This window comes from Vanellus vanellus (genome assembly GCF_965231255.1).
Source record: "Vanellus vanellus genome assembly, chromosome: 6".
NCBI classification, from domain to species: domain Eukaryota; kingdom Metazoa; phylum Chordata; class Aves; order Charadriiformes; family Charadriidae; genus Vanellus; species Vanellus vanellus.
In genome coordinates, this window is record NC_138911.1 from 2713422 (window position 1) to 2727694 (window position 14273).

The 14273-nt window shown below is 38.1% G+C and overlaps 1 protein-coding gene across 1 annotated transcript in view; it reads left to right on the forward strand.

The window, feature by feature from the left end:
- LOC309674011 (uncharacterized protein) overlaps positions 1 to 10432 on the forward strand; it is a 46461-nt gene extending 36029 nt beyond the window's left edge. The window contains exons 22-29 of the mRNA XM_082485916.1: positions 363 to 514; positions 2037 to 2196; positions 4943 to 5095; positions 6237 to 6404; positions 7335 to 7432; positions 7775 to 7909; positions 8821 to 8935; positions 9752 to 10432. Of these exons, the coding sequence (XP_082342042.1) occupies positions 363 to 514; positions 2037 to 2196; positions 4943 to 5095; positions 6237 to 6404; positions 7335 to 7432; positions 7775 to 7909; positions 8821 to 8935; positions 9752 to 9910 (1140 nt within the window). The 3' untranslated portion in view covers positions 9911 to 10432. The remainder of the gene's footprint in view (positions 1 to 362; positions 515 to 2036; positions 2197 to 4942; positions 5096 to 6236; positions 6405 to 7334; positions 7433 to 7774; positions 7910 to 8820; positions 8936 to 9751) is intronic.
- The last annotated feature ends 3841 nt before the right edge of the window (positions 10433 to 14273 follow it).

A 14273-nucleotide genomic window follows, 5' to 3' on the forward strand; every position in this document is an offset into this window, starting at 1 on the left:
TTGTAACAGCATCCATGAGATACATGCTTTTAAAAGTAGTTTGGATATGCCTCAGAACAATAGGGAAAGATTGGTAAGTTTTAATTAGCTACATCACTTTGTATTTATTTTTTTTTTAATGCAGAGAATGCTTAGAGACTTTATGGGTTCTGAAGTTTAACTTTGTAAATTATGTGAGTGCTGAGAAAACATTGTGTGACTAGAGAACACGTGCTTAGAACTTTGGGAGTTTAGGTAATTATCCTGTTAAACAGGAGCAAGTGGGGGGAAAAGCATTAGTCTGTAATTAGAATTCTAGCACTAATAAAACTTGAATCATACAGTTTTCATTCCGGTTCACTAACCATGTTTATTAAACGTAGGCTAAAGAAGGAGCCAGCCTTGCAGCTGTTGAAATATCGAAACTGAAGACCAAGGTTGATGATTTGGAGAAGGCGTTGCATCAGACAAAAGCCTTCCAAGCAGAAACCGAGCGAGAGATTGCATCATACCAGAATGAGCTTGCTGGATTGAGGTATACATGTTAAAATTAACAAAGAGTACATGTGGCTCTTGTTTAGAATTCTTCAGTGACTTCAGAACCTGATGCAAACCAAGATCATGTGTAGTTTAGCAGGAAGTAGGATAAGAATATTTCCGTGTGAAGTCAACTTTCAGAGTTGTCTTTGTTCGTGGTTATCCTTCTATCTTTAGGTAATGGTCTCTTTGTTTATGTAAAATTTCAAACAGTCTTAATTGAATGTTTATCCTTCTGTTGGTGACTTGGATATACCTAACTACAGTTTAAGAATCTTGTTTCAATGCTTGGTATTCTATTCCGTTCTTAATGATTGATTATGGCTGAACAATTTCCCCCCAAATCTCCTTTTTTAAGAAATTTCTGAGGTGTCGCGTATTTGACTCAACTACATATTGAAAACTAACTTCATTTCACACAAGCATTATTTTTGTAGATTCAAGAGTCTGTTTCAGCACTGCTCACGTCTCGCGTCGACTGCGGCAGATGAATAATGTGACACTTCGGGCCTAATTCTGTGAATGCCTCATGAGGTCTGCTTCAAAGGAAGGCAGTAGGCATTTTTAAGTGGTGCTCAGTAGAGGCAAATCAACAGCATCTCAGGCTGCTGCTGTTCTTCAAGCTTTTAAACTTGTCCAGATGGTTGAAGTGCGAAAGCATGCTCTGATCAGTTCAGTGAAGATAATTTTGGCTGAATTGGAGGCCAGTAGGCAGTGTCCTAGTGCCTTACTGCATTTTATTGTCCGTAGTGCAATTTCTGGATCTCAAATTAAAGTCTGTGTAAGATGGTATCTGTCTTATACTAGAAGCTTTTGGGGAAGGGGGTGTAGATCAAAAGGCGAGCCCCACATTTATCTCTGCAAATGTGAGCGAGTTGGCACGAAATATTCAAACCTCATTCTAACTTGTCGACGTAACCAGTGAAGAGCATGAATAGTCTTTTCCCATTTTTTCCCCAAACTTTAAAAACATATATTAAGTTGCATTTAAAAGGATTTAAATTACTGTTATGCCCTTTGTGATGTTGCTCGTGTATAACAGCAGTTTCTGGAGATGTGGCATGTTTGTTTATTTCAGTCTTCTGAGTCTGGGGTGTTCCTTTGCAAACTTGTGTCCTTGCAGCAGGGTAGACTGGCTGTCGTGAGCAGCACTCGACACACTCGCGACCTGCAGTTGCTTTGCTGAGCAACCTTATTCTTTAGGTAGCTGAAGTATTTATTGTGTTAATAGATGTCGGTATCTTTGCAGGCAATGAACTTCTCTCGTCTCCCAGCCGATGAAGCAAACGTGATGTTATCATTTTCCAGGCTTTATCTGATTTTTTTTTTTTTTTTGAAGGTGACTTTAAACTGAAGTGTGTATTGAGAATGTTCATATAGTCCTCTATATTTGCATATAACAGTTCAAAAAAAATACCATTACTTTTTTCAGAATTTACAGTGAGTACAGCTTTAACCTTTTGATTCACTAGTGTGTAGTATCTTATCGTTTAACGTCTGGTCTACTATTTTATATTCAGAATGGAAAACAACCTCCTCCTCTCAGAGTCCCAGGCACTGCGAAATCAATATCAAATCACAGTTGCTGAGAAAGACAGACAGATTGCAGAACTACAGAAGCTGCAACAAGACACGATTGTTAAGAAATCAGTCTCCGCTGGCAGCAATTACCCAGTCAAGGTAAACAAATGACACGTAGCAGGAGCCACGAATCTACTTCCACCAGTTTATTGTATTAAATTTGCAGGCTGCTTTCCAAATGAGAACTATACAGTGTACGATAGTGAAGTATGGGAGGCTGATGAGTGCATTACCTGTATGTCAGTGTCGCCTAGGGTCAAATCAGCAAGTTACAACTGTTCCTAGCAAATGAGTCGCAATTATTAAAACCACTTTTTAATGCAGCAGTCTGATATACTGAGCAACTTCTTTTAAACAAAGAAAAATCATGAGTTTCTCATATGTTGATAAAATAACAGAGAAGATTCGCTCACATGGTGGATTTTAATGGTTAAAAACATGGAAAGCACCTTCACAAAAAAATGAAGTAGTTGTGAAGTGAAAGGTGAAGGTCATGAACCAATAATAGTTACTGATTCTTTGTCAAAAAGGAATAACAGTTTGGTGTGGTTACATTGTAAGGTAATGGCATTTGCTTGCTCCTGAGTTGCTCATGTTAGTAGATTACTTAAGTAATCTTGTAAATGATTATCTTAGCTTAGTTAAATCCAGACTATAATAAGAAGTTAAAAAAATATAATAATAAAATGGTTCAAACATGTTCTACAGCAGAGCAAGTGCTGATAAAGGGAGACACGTATTGGAAAGGCAAAGAAGAAATAATGCAAAGGTTTCTCAGTTAATTCTTTTAAATCAAGAAGAGGATGGGGAACTTTCAGGCAACTCAAGGAGGAATTCTTCTTATGTAGTAGCCGAGATAAAACATGTTACGTCCACAAGAGGGGATATAATTTTGGCTTCTTGTGACAATTTCATATCTATCATGCGTCCTTTTACTGTTCACACTTTTATAACACCAGTGTAGTTATTTGTTCCTATACCACACTTGTTCAAAAAAGAAGAGGGTGTTGTACTATTACTTGTAGGATGCCAACAATGTATTTATTGTCACTGAGTCCTCGCATGCTGATAGACTTAAATCACCTGCCAGACAGCCTGTACTACAACTGTGTTCTACCTGTTTCTTTTCCTCTCAATAGGTAATATCAAGTTGGATCTGTCTCCCCCAGTTCAGTGATTATTACACTAAGTATAGAAGCATCATAATTTTTTGAGACATGGACCGTCTTTTAAAATCCAGTTTTAGAATTGGCTAGCTGATGCAAATATTATTGGGGGAACAGATAGACAAACAAGATGACTTGCATATACGTTATTTTTTAGAAAACCGGTCCAAATAAGTTATTTGGATATTGAAGAAATGATAGGAAAACTGGTGGAGAAAACATGATTCTTGGGTGTAAATAATTTGTGGTACACTTCACCTCAGCTTCACAGAAGTATTATATTGCAATACAAAAATTTCAAAGGAGGGAGGAGGAAAGCAAGATATAGAAAAAACTTCCAAGAAGATAATTCAGAAAAGATTGGGATTTTTTACTTAAGAAAGAAAGAAATGGGGGAGTGGGGGGCAAACCCCGATAGTACTGTGGGATGTAAGTGAAATGAGACGCTACGCTCTCACTTCTTGTAAACCCAGAATAGGGGCCATTTGGTGACAAATACAAAACTAGTACAAGGATGTGGTCTTTCAGGTAATGGGAACGTTTTTTTCAGATATATTATAGCTACAAACTGTTTTCAGGGACACACTTTTTAAAGGGATCAAAAAAGGACTTTGTAGTTTACGTTGACAACAACAGTTTTCAGAATTTGTATACCTGATGCTACCAAATTTTCAAGAGCTAATAAAGTTAATTCATCAGAGCCTAAACCACACTGTAATTACTGCAGATTAGAATAGGACCTAACTGGGGGGAGACGGGAGAGATGTGCCTCATGGAAGTGTTCTTACTCTTCCCTGAAGCAGCTGGAGTTGGCTTCTGCCAGGAACAAAATCCCAGATTTAGAAAGGCAGCAGCTGAGACCCAGTCTGGCAATTGCTGTCTACTTTTGTAGACTATCATTAAAGGTTCAAGGGAAGTGTTTAGAATAATATTCTTATTGGCCCTTTCTGTGCCAAAGGAAGTAAACCGTATTCCTTTTAATTTCATTAAAATCAGTGGTTTAGTTGGTCAAGTTTGTGTCTCATATGCTGTTCGTTTTCTGTGGTTAAAATCACAAATACAAGCTATTGAACAGTAATGTTGTTTGGGTTATGGAATATTTTGTGTGCTAGAAGTCTTTATTTCATGATTGTATAGGAAAGTAGATTCCATAAAGCATTAGAAATGGCACACTTCCCTCCATTATTGGAGATTAACATCAAAATGTTGACGTGCCAGAGATAAAGCCGAAGCCGTGTACTAGTCATAGCGTTGGGTGTGGGTTTTTTTTCTTTCAAAATGGACTTTCAGCTTTAAATTCGTATTTACAAAATAGCTGTTCTTCTACAAGTTGTGAATGCCATACATTATTAGTTTGAAAATAATTTTTGAAAGGTCTTTTATATTTATCTGGCTTTTTCTGTTTTTTTTTTTTCCCTTTTTTTTTTGTGCTTCACGCTATTTGCAAATTAAAAATTATGTTGGGTTGCCTTTTCATTGTAATTTTTTTTTAATTAAAGTACTTGGGTTGAAAACACTAAGTAGAAGGGTTTTTTTAATATATATATAAAGTCTCTTGGAAATGTGGTATTAACTTGTGAGAAGGAAATTGTTTTGTAGTCCATATGTATATTTAGTGTTGTTGTATAATATTTAGAAAACTTCTGTACCATTTACCCTGAATATGCTCATACTTTAAGGTTTTAGAAACTGTCGCCCTCGCTGGAAGTGCAGACATGCCAGAGGAAATCAAACACATCTTAGCCGAGAAGAATCAGCTTCAAAATGACCTGCAGCGCTGTCTTCAGGAGATACACCAGAAGGATCTGCATTTTCAGCAGATTAATTCCAAGGTAACTTAGAACTGCAGTTGTGATCCTAAATAACTCGCGAACCTGAGCTGGCATCAACATAGAAATAGCGCTAAATTGGCAGTCTTGTATAATTGAAAGGTAGAGTGCTTTAAAACTTAGATTCTTCAAAACAACCCTGCTGGCTTAGACTAGAAATCGCAAACTAGATGTCCGTATTATCTTTCTGTCGGGCTTTCCTGACTTGTTATTTGACTGAGAGAGGTTTATTTGAATCTGCATTCTGAAGACGTTGATGGGGCACTGCTGAACTTCTAGTCAAAGTAAAATACTTTTAATTGTAGACAGAAGCAGATGTCTATCTTAGCTGGGACAAGATTTTAGCTATCTCACACCAAATTGCAAACACGTCAGAAACATTTCCTTACGCATTCTTGATGAATGCTTTTGTGGCTGTTAAGATGGTAAGAGTGTGTCCCCCTGCATGCATATGGGTGTTTGTGTTCGGTTTTGTTTGCAAAAGTGTGTAAATGTTCTTGGAAGTATTCCCTTAATATTTATCTCTCTTTGCTGGCCTGGTATTCGAAGCAAATTAGGTTTATGTTAACTTACATCTGTCACTGAGTCTGTTTTCACTGCTTCACCCAAACATTTTATAAACCTAATAGCAATTTTAACCAAACTTTCAAACAGGTGTAGAAATGTCAAGCTGCTACAAGTGAAGATGAGTGTTTGGGTAATGGGTGGAGACCCCAATTACAGTCTGTTTTTTGAAAAGATGAAAACTCGACTGCTGTGTGTTCCTGGACTGCCTGGTGAACACATTTAGATTATCAGGCTTATTTGGCTATCTGCATTGTCCTGAAGTAGCAACTATGTATGCTGCCTTTTGCCAGGTGGTGATACCATAGCTAACACAGTAGAGGAATGCATTGGGGTTTAAAACCCTGAGTTTCTGGTTTGGGTGTCTTGGCGGCAAGGGAAATCAATGCTCTGGTTTCATTATTTCCACTGCTCATAAAACAACTAGTTAAATCTTACCAAACTTTGAGCTTGCCAAAAAGCTGATGCAATTTTGAAACTAGTACTCAGTTGTTTTCAACATCCAGTCTCAAAATCTGGAGTAATTTCCTGGAGGAGATAATCCCTGATTTTTATTTATTTAAATGTTATTTTGTTTCAGGTGGTGCAGTCAGCGGAAGAGAATGCTGTCTTGTCTGCCCAGTTGAAGACTCTTTCGCAGACTCTAAGGGATAACCAGCTTCGTTACACTGACTTGCAAAATCGTTATTTAAGACTGGAGAGGGAATATCAGACCATGCAAGTAACATCTTTCCAAGGCACTGTTCAGGTAAACAAATACATGGAAATGTTTTAAGGGATTTTTTTTTTTTTTTTACTTCTGTGCTTACGCTTTTCTGGTTTTCATGCTAAAAATGAAGTAAATACTTTTTGTTATGCTGATTTAGTATTTTTGCTAGCCCGTGGTGCACTGAAGATAACGCTTTATTGTTGTAAAGTGTTTTTGTTTGACTTTTTCATTTAAGGAAGCTGAACATACATGCTTTTTTTGTTTTGAAGTATCATCTTGAATTGGTCTGCAGCTGGCAGAGGTAACTGGATGATCACACATTGGATCAGCAAAGTTTAGAGATAATTTCACACCAGTCGTGAATCATTTTGCAAGGTGTTTGTGTAATATTTTCAGAATTGAGATCTAGATCACCAGTTCAGCATTTCAGTACCCTTTGCCAACCCCTCATACATGTCTGTAAGCTTATGCCTTTGTAATCTCTTCATTTTTCAAAAGTTTTCCTGGACTGCCTTGGTTATTCAGTAACAATCAATTAATATAGTACCCTAAAATATCATATGGATACATATATAAAACAACCCTTACTCTTCCATAAACAGAAATACAAACAAGGAGAACTGTAAACTAAAATATAAACGAATATCTGCATTACTCCCGAAACTGCGGTCAGTGCTCTACTACTATGTAGATATGTAGATGCATTTCTCAGACGTTGTTCAGAGATTGCCGTGTTGTGCAGTGTAAATGTATCCTTCAAGTCCTGCAGCACACACAGGCAGTATTCTTCATCGACTTTCTGTTAGAGAACAGGTTTGGAAGATTGCAGTTCCAGAAATTAGAAGATTAAATGGCACAAAGAGTGGTTTGTTCCACTGCTTTATGGTGCTTATGGGTTTAATTGAAATAAAGATTTTTAGCAACTAGAAAAACGGTGACTGGCATTTTCTCCCCTTTAATATTTTGTAGGATGAAACTAGAGCAGAAGTTCCCCCTGGAGCGCCACAGGAAAGATCTGCGGTTATTGTTGAAATAGACAATACGGAGCTAAATGAACTCAGAAAAAGGTCAGGACTGAGAGCGTGTATTAGCAATATTGTTTTCCTGACAGCTGTGTTTGTAAGTGTGAAAGTAATGCTTTTCTATCCCTCTAAGGCATTTTGGGGGAAAAGGGAAAGGAGTGGATTTACAGTGGATTAAATGAACCATAGTCATGTTCTTGAATTGTTATTATCTGGTTTGGTTTTGTAAAGACAGATAACTATTGGTGACTTTTTATTTCAATATCTTATCTAAAGCATCTCGTTATAATTAAGTCTTTATCACAAAAAAGAACATTCATTCATAGAAATGAGAAAGTAGTTCTTTAAGTACGTAAAATATTGATTTCGGGTTTCATTTTGTCATAGGCTTGCGGAGACCGAGCAACAGTATGATTCGGTGCAGCAGGCGCTCTCACAGCTGACAGAAACACTGTCAGAAGAGAGGAGGAGGAGAGAAGCTGCAGAAGAGGCTCTTGGACTCTCTGAGGAGCAAAGTAACAGGTAAAATACTACTCTCTGTGAGACATTGGGGGCTTTTCTTTTGAAAGAGTGTCTGTAAAACGTATTTCTTTTCCTATACTTTTGAAGTATGTGACAGTTTGGTTGCTGCGTTAAACTCTTATGTGGGTATGAAATAACTCGCGTGTTCAGAGAGCCAAAGCTGTCTTTCGCTTCTGCTTCCCCTTGGACAAATGCATGCTGAGGTTTTCTTTTACACTCCGTAAGTAATGCAGTAATGGAGTAAATGCAAAGTGTACTACAGAACTGGAAAATGGAGTGTCAGATTTTTGTTCTGTCTTTTATCTTTAGTGAGATTAGTGATAGGTTTTCCTATGGGTGTTAGATGTCTGACAAAATAATAGAACAAATAGAGTAAACAAATAATAGAACCTGTTTGGGAGTCCGCAGTACCTGAAACGATGAAAATGCATTTATAACTGTGTGAAAAAGCTGGCTCTGACTCCATGGATCAAGAAAATGTTATGGGCTTTGGGATTTTTTTTTTTCTTTATTTAATTTCTTGCTTCAGATGTTGGACTCGGTAGTGAGTGGCATTTCTTTTTTTCCAATTTAGAAAAAAATCTCACATATAACAACTTTAGCACAGCCGCTGTTTAGATTTAAAATATCATTATCCATCTGCCTACATAAAGTGTCCATCACTCCCGTCATCTGAAAATCACCATTCAGTCAGCTAGTGACGATGGGGTTATTCTGAATAAATGAGACACCTTGAGAGTAGATTGCAAATAGAGATTGAAAAAGACCTGGCAACACAAAGTCTTACTGCTTTTTGTAGGGACATTCCCCCAGTAATGTAAGTATAGAAAATAATGTTTCTTATGTGAATACGATACTTTAAAAGAGCAGATAATTCAGGACTCCATTGTCTCCCTTTAATTTTTCTCTAGATTTGAAGTAAGCAGTTACAGGTCTGTACCTAGTGAGTACGCTGTTCAGATGGAAACTGAGGAGGAAAGAGAAGCCTTAATCATCAACCCTAGTGAGCATGTTATTGTGCGAAAGGTAAGTAAATGAAAGCTTTTAACATTAACATTGAATTATAAGCTGCTTAAAAGTGGCATGCATATTGTATACTGCTAGTTGCGGACTGGATTGTACTGGACGGAAGGCAGCACAACTCATCATCTTCTTCATGCTACTCCGTCCTTTTTCCTGTCTTCCCTCTGCCATACCTTTCTTTCCACTGTCATTCATTCTTGGAGTGCAGATTTGCCTTCTGAGCGACTGGGAGTCACTGATTTTGGGTTGTCCTCTTTTTATATGTAGACGCTAGTGTGAAGCAGCTGCTTGTCTCATCTGCCTTGTCTCTGAAAAGCTGACCGAGAAGTGCTCTTCTCTTGTTAGACATCATGGGGATGGGTGGGCCATAGAGGCGTCCATTCAAAGTAGCAAGCTGCTACTGAAACTGCACTTTATTGAAAAAATATCCTTAATTTCTTTCTGTTTGGGTTGTGGCTGGTGAGTTAAATACAGGCAGCTGTGTAAACCCCACCATATAACACATTACATCTGTCCAAATTAAAATGTGAGTAATCATATTTATGTTGCACATGTGGCCATTAAATAAAATATGTATGCATATAATTATGCAGTTATGTAATTACGTAATACGTAAGTATCTTGTATCCGTTCCTCTCCTCTTACCAATGCTGTTTCATTTGGCCTTTAAATCATTTATGCTTACAGCCTGGGCTGTTGCATCCTTTGCTGCATCAGAGGCAAAAGGTGTTTAGTGCCTCGGAAATCTTAAGTTACAGTGGAGCTTTTTCTCATCTGTATTCCTGATTACTTACTTGACGTTTTTTGTTTCCTAACCAGATGAAAGGAGGAGCCCTTTCCTTCAGAAGATGGGTTCGAGGGCGAAGTCTTTACTGTTCTAAGCTGCTGACCTCCAGAGCAAAATCCCGCTATTTATTCCTCACCTACCTAGTTACGCTACATCTTGTTGTTTTACTGTGCCTCACCGGTGTTCTCTGAGTACACTGCATTTTCTGGGTAAATTATTTCTCTATAGGTAATGGTGTGCCAATTCCAGATAATAGACTTTTCACATGCTGCTGTTAAGCTATGCACTGGACACAGTTGTATATATTCTTGTTACACTACGTGAATCTTACGCTTCTGAAAAGAAATTTGTGTATACCACAGTTGCTCCAAAGTCGACTTGAATTGCTCTTTATCAGTGGAATATTATATTTGCTAAGGAGAAAATATTCCCCTCTGTTTGCCCTATAAAGAAGCTGCTGCATACAAGTTATTTAAGATTGTTTGTGAGTACATAATGATTGATTACTACTGAATGGGTTGTAAATGATATCTTTTCTATATAAATTTTATTTTAAGAGTTAAACTATAAATTTTAAAGGAATAATCAGCTATTACTGTTTATTGGCTTCTTGTTTATAACAAGAGGTTTTATAGAGTGCAATAAAGAAAGGACTACTGGATTTTTGATTTATTTTTTTTTTCTTGGCTGAAAATAAAAGATATAAGACGGTTGTTCTTTGGCCATACAGTTTGTAATGGCTCTGGAAAGGTGCACCGATGTGTATATGGTAATGAGGGAAGCCGATGATTAAAGATTCAGAATTGAGATGACATGGAGAAATGTCTACAACTTCTTATATTCCTTTACTGTTGTTTAAAGGTGCAATTTCTGTAGTTTTTCCTTGTGTGGGTTGTTTGGGTTTTGTTGGTTGGTTTGGTGTTGTTTCTTGTTGTTTGTTGGTTGGTGGTTTTTTTTTTTTTTTTTAATTCACTTTCACTTGTCTTGGTGGGTTTACTTACTCTGTATCTTTGGGGCAAAATGTTACTCAGCTGCTCAGAACATGAAATTCAAGCTTGTTGCATATTAATACATCCGTGTTTTGTTACAATGTGCTCTGAAACTGCACAGCTCTTTCTCTGATTCAAAAAATAGCTTATTTGTGAGGACTGTGGAAGCTGGAAGGTTGTTTTCACACCCTGCGTTGTTTGTTAGTGTTTGTCCTGTCTGCTTTTCCGCTTACGTGTGTATAAAATGGAGATACAATCAAAGCAAGCTGAGTCTAAAGGAGTAGGCGTAAAGCCACAAAAAGGAGTAGCCTTTTTATTTCCTGTTTGCTAGACTAAAATCCTAAAAGTCTTGTGGGAAACGAAAACCCTAATGAGTATGGAAATGGAAGGATTCCATCGGTTTTACTGATGGGCAGATGCAAGGTTGTCTTTGAAGAGGTGTTAATGAGGTGAATTATCTGCTTAAGGTCCAAGCATTCTTGTATGTGAGGTTTGCTTGCGCAGCTGCGTGACAGGTTAGAAAGAGGGCTTGGGTGGCATTTATGTTTGCAGAGTTAACATTTACCAAATTGTATCTGTTCTGCGTCGCTTGTGTTTGTCAGGTGGAGCGGGAAATACTGCCAGCTGTAGTTACCACTGTAGGTAAATCCTCTAAATTTCCTTCTTTTCACGGTTCTTTAATATTTCTTAGTCTACTAAAGATCTGGATTTCGATAGAAACCCGATATATTCCTATATAATTGATGTCTGTTTTCGTAAAATGGTAATGGTTCGTCTCCTTTGAATGGCTGATTGCTGATTCAGCCCCTGTTTTCAGCCATGGTGTCACCCAAGTACTGAGATTTTCAGCTATTTTCAGTCTTTGCGCCGCGCAACCAACCAACAAGTACAGTTGAAACACGAGTACTGTACATGGTAAGACTTTTCCCTTTCCAGCTTAAAGATGGCTGTTAACAGAATGATAACGAGCTATTCTTAGCTAATTGTGTTATAATGAAGCAGAATGCAACGACAACAGTGGACCTACAAATCCTGCCGGTGTTACTCATCTAGTGTGAGGGATTCTTGTCTTCAGGGGAGAAAACAACCCTCTGTCGTGAGGCATAGCAGGTAAGCGAGTGGGAAAGGATCCAGAGATGTTAGAAATTCTGCCCTAATTTATCCAGGCCTTTGTGCTGTCACTGTGATAAGCGCAAACTGGAAAAAAAAAAAGGTTTCCAAAAATGGCTTGACACATGTAGATATTCTGTGAACTCCATTCCAGAAGCTGATATAAGTGTAATGGAAGGTGAGATCATGTCATTTATGAAGAAGCTTTTACAAATCATCACCGTTTCTACATTTCCAGGGTAAGTACTGCCCAGAGAGGTGTGTGTTTTTTTGGTTTTGGGTTTTTTTTTTTTTCATCTTACAGTTCATGATTTTAATGCTTCACTTCACTTGGTCTGAGATCTTTGGGGGATTTACACACTTGCTGGACTTCGATGCTGTTTGCCTCAGGTTTTGGAGGAATTCCAAAGGGTCTCCTGGTGTAAGGTAATTCAGTTTTGACTGCATGGTTGCAGGGAAATGGGCAGGTGTTCCTCATCGCTGGAAGGATCAGTAGAGTGCAACGAAACCTTCTTAGTCTATCTGAAACATGGAAGAACACTTCAATGGTGTTTGCTGCCCGGACATCAGTCCTTAAGCAGAAACCAAAAAGGAAATTCTTTGTTAATTGTATTTAATTTTGCACTGGGAATTAGAAAAATAAAAATTGAAACTAAAAATCAAAATTCAGCAAATTTAGGAAATGTATTTAGGAACGTCATCTGGTGAAAAGATTTCCAAATAGATGCTTTGTGAGAATGGTTATTAAACCTACAAATTCAGCAGCTGTAAAGCAACATAACTCAATCAATGAACATTTTTAGTGCTCTTTATCGCTTCATTCGCCTTGTAATTAAGTAATGATAAGCAAAGCAAGATAATTTATTTTTTTCTTTTAAGTGGGAAATTAACAAATTTGGTGATTGATTTTTTTATTAGGAAGTATCAGTGGCTTCTCTGGAGTCTAATCAATAGTGAGTAAAAGCGTAAACAGTGACTGCCAGCACTCCAAAGTGCAACTTGTAAAGATCGTCTGGGGTGTCCCTATGAAGTTTGTTTCTCCGCGTATGGCTGCACTGACCTTAGTTTTACATGTCAAGCTCTATATGAATGCTGTGTCTAGGAACGAATGGGAATATTATTTCTCACCATGGAGGACTAAACATCTTGGTCCTATCCAGCCCTTTTTAGAACCGAGGAGCGATGCTGAACTCAGAGCTTTGTCGCATTTCTCTACTTTAAAATTCTCTACTCTGAAATTCTGGTATCTCATCTGATGCCATTTCTGATGTATTTTAAGAACTGGGTTTCCCTTCTGTTTTGCACTGGTGCAGTCAGAGTGTGGGTGCAGTTCTGTAGTGTTGGATACTGCTGGTAAATGTTTGATTTATTGCATTCTAAAAGCCTTTTTCTGAGGGTTTTGGACAAAGATGGCAATTCATAGCAACAGGAATGAATGTTCAAAAATACCAGCTACTGGAACTAATGGTTAAATGTTCCTATATTAAAGCTGCTAACAATTTTTTTGTGATAAAATTACTCTGCTTCCTTATGTGAAAAAGAATCTACCAGTCACAGGCACATCGACAAGGATTAAAATGATTGTTCTCATTTTAAATAATGTTATATTGTCAGTTTACGCTTCTGTTTCATCTGGGAGTGTTGGGATCAATCATATGTCACAGTCTGGCTTTGTAAAGCTTACGGGAAAGGATTGAACACCAGGAACTTCATGCAGCTCAAACTTGAAAAAAACCCAAACCGTTGCTGTTGTTTGTAGATCTCCAGGGTATTATTGCAGGGATCCTCTGAAGAGCCTGAGAGATTTCAAACCCCACAAACGGGGCTGCGGGGCAGACCCTAATGCTGGTGGCCGTTCTGCCACTGCTCCTGGCCTGCCTGCGCCCAGAGCACTCCGGTGGAGCTGTAATGCCATCAGAAGTCAAATATGTTTTTTCATTAATTGCAAAAATGATGCTTAATACTTTTTTGCACTGTTAAGGAGAGACCTTTGCTGGACAAGTGCTGTTTTTCATTCCTTTCCCATTTCTGAAGTACCCTTCCTTACCGTGGGAAGTTGCCAGAGAAGGAAAAATAAAATCCTTACCTCTCCGTGACTGCCTAAAGAGGCCATCGTACAGTCCTTAAAATAACTGAGGAATCTGAAACAGAAGTCTAGGTGAAATTCAGACACCCCCTCCCCCCCCTCGGTGGGAGTTTTGCCATGAATTTCAATGAGTTCAGGACTTCGTCTGATGTGTTGGCCATCCGCTGAAGTTGAGTTGTTCCTGGGCAGGTGCGCCAGCTGCTTCTTGTTCTGTTTCCCAGAATAACCGCTTCGATAAGGTATTTACCACTTGACAAATATGGAATCGGTCCTGGAGCGAGCACTTCACCTTACAGAGGAGCTGTCATTTAAAAACACGCAGCGAATGCTTTTCTGAGACTTTTTGTGGGAGTTATTTTTAGTTGGTTG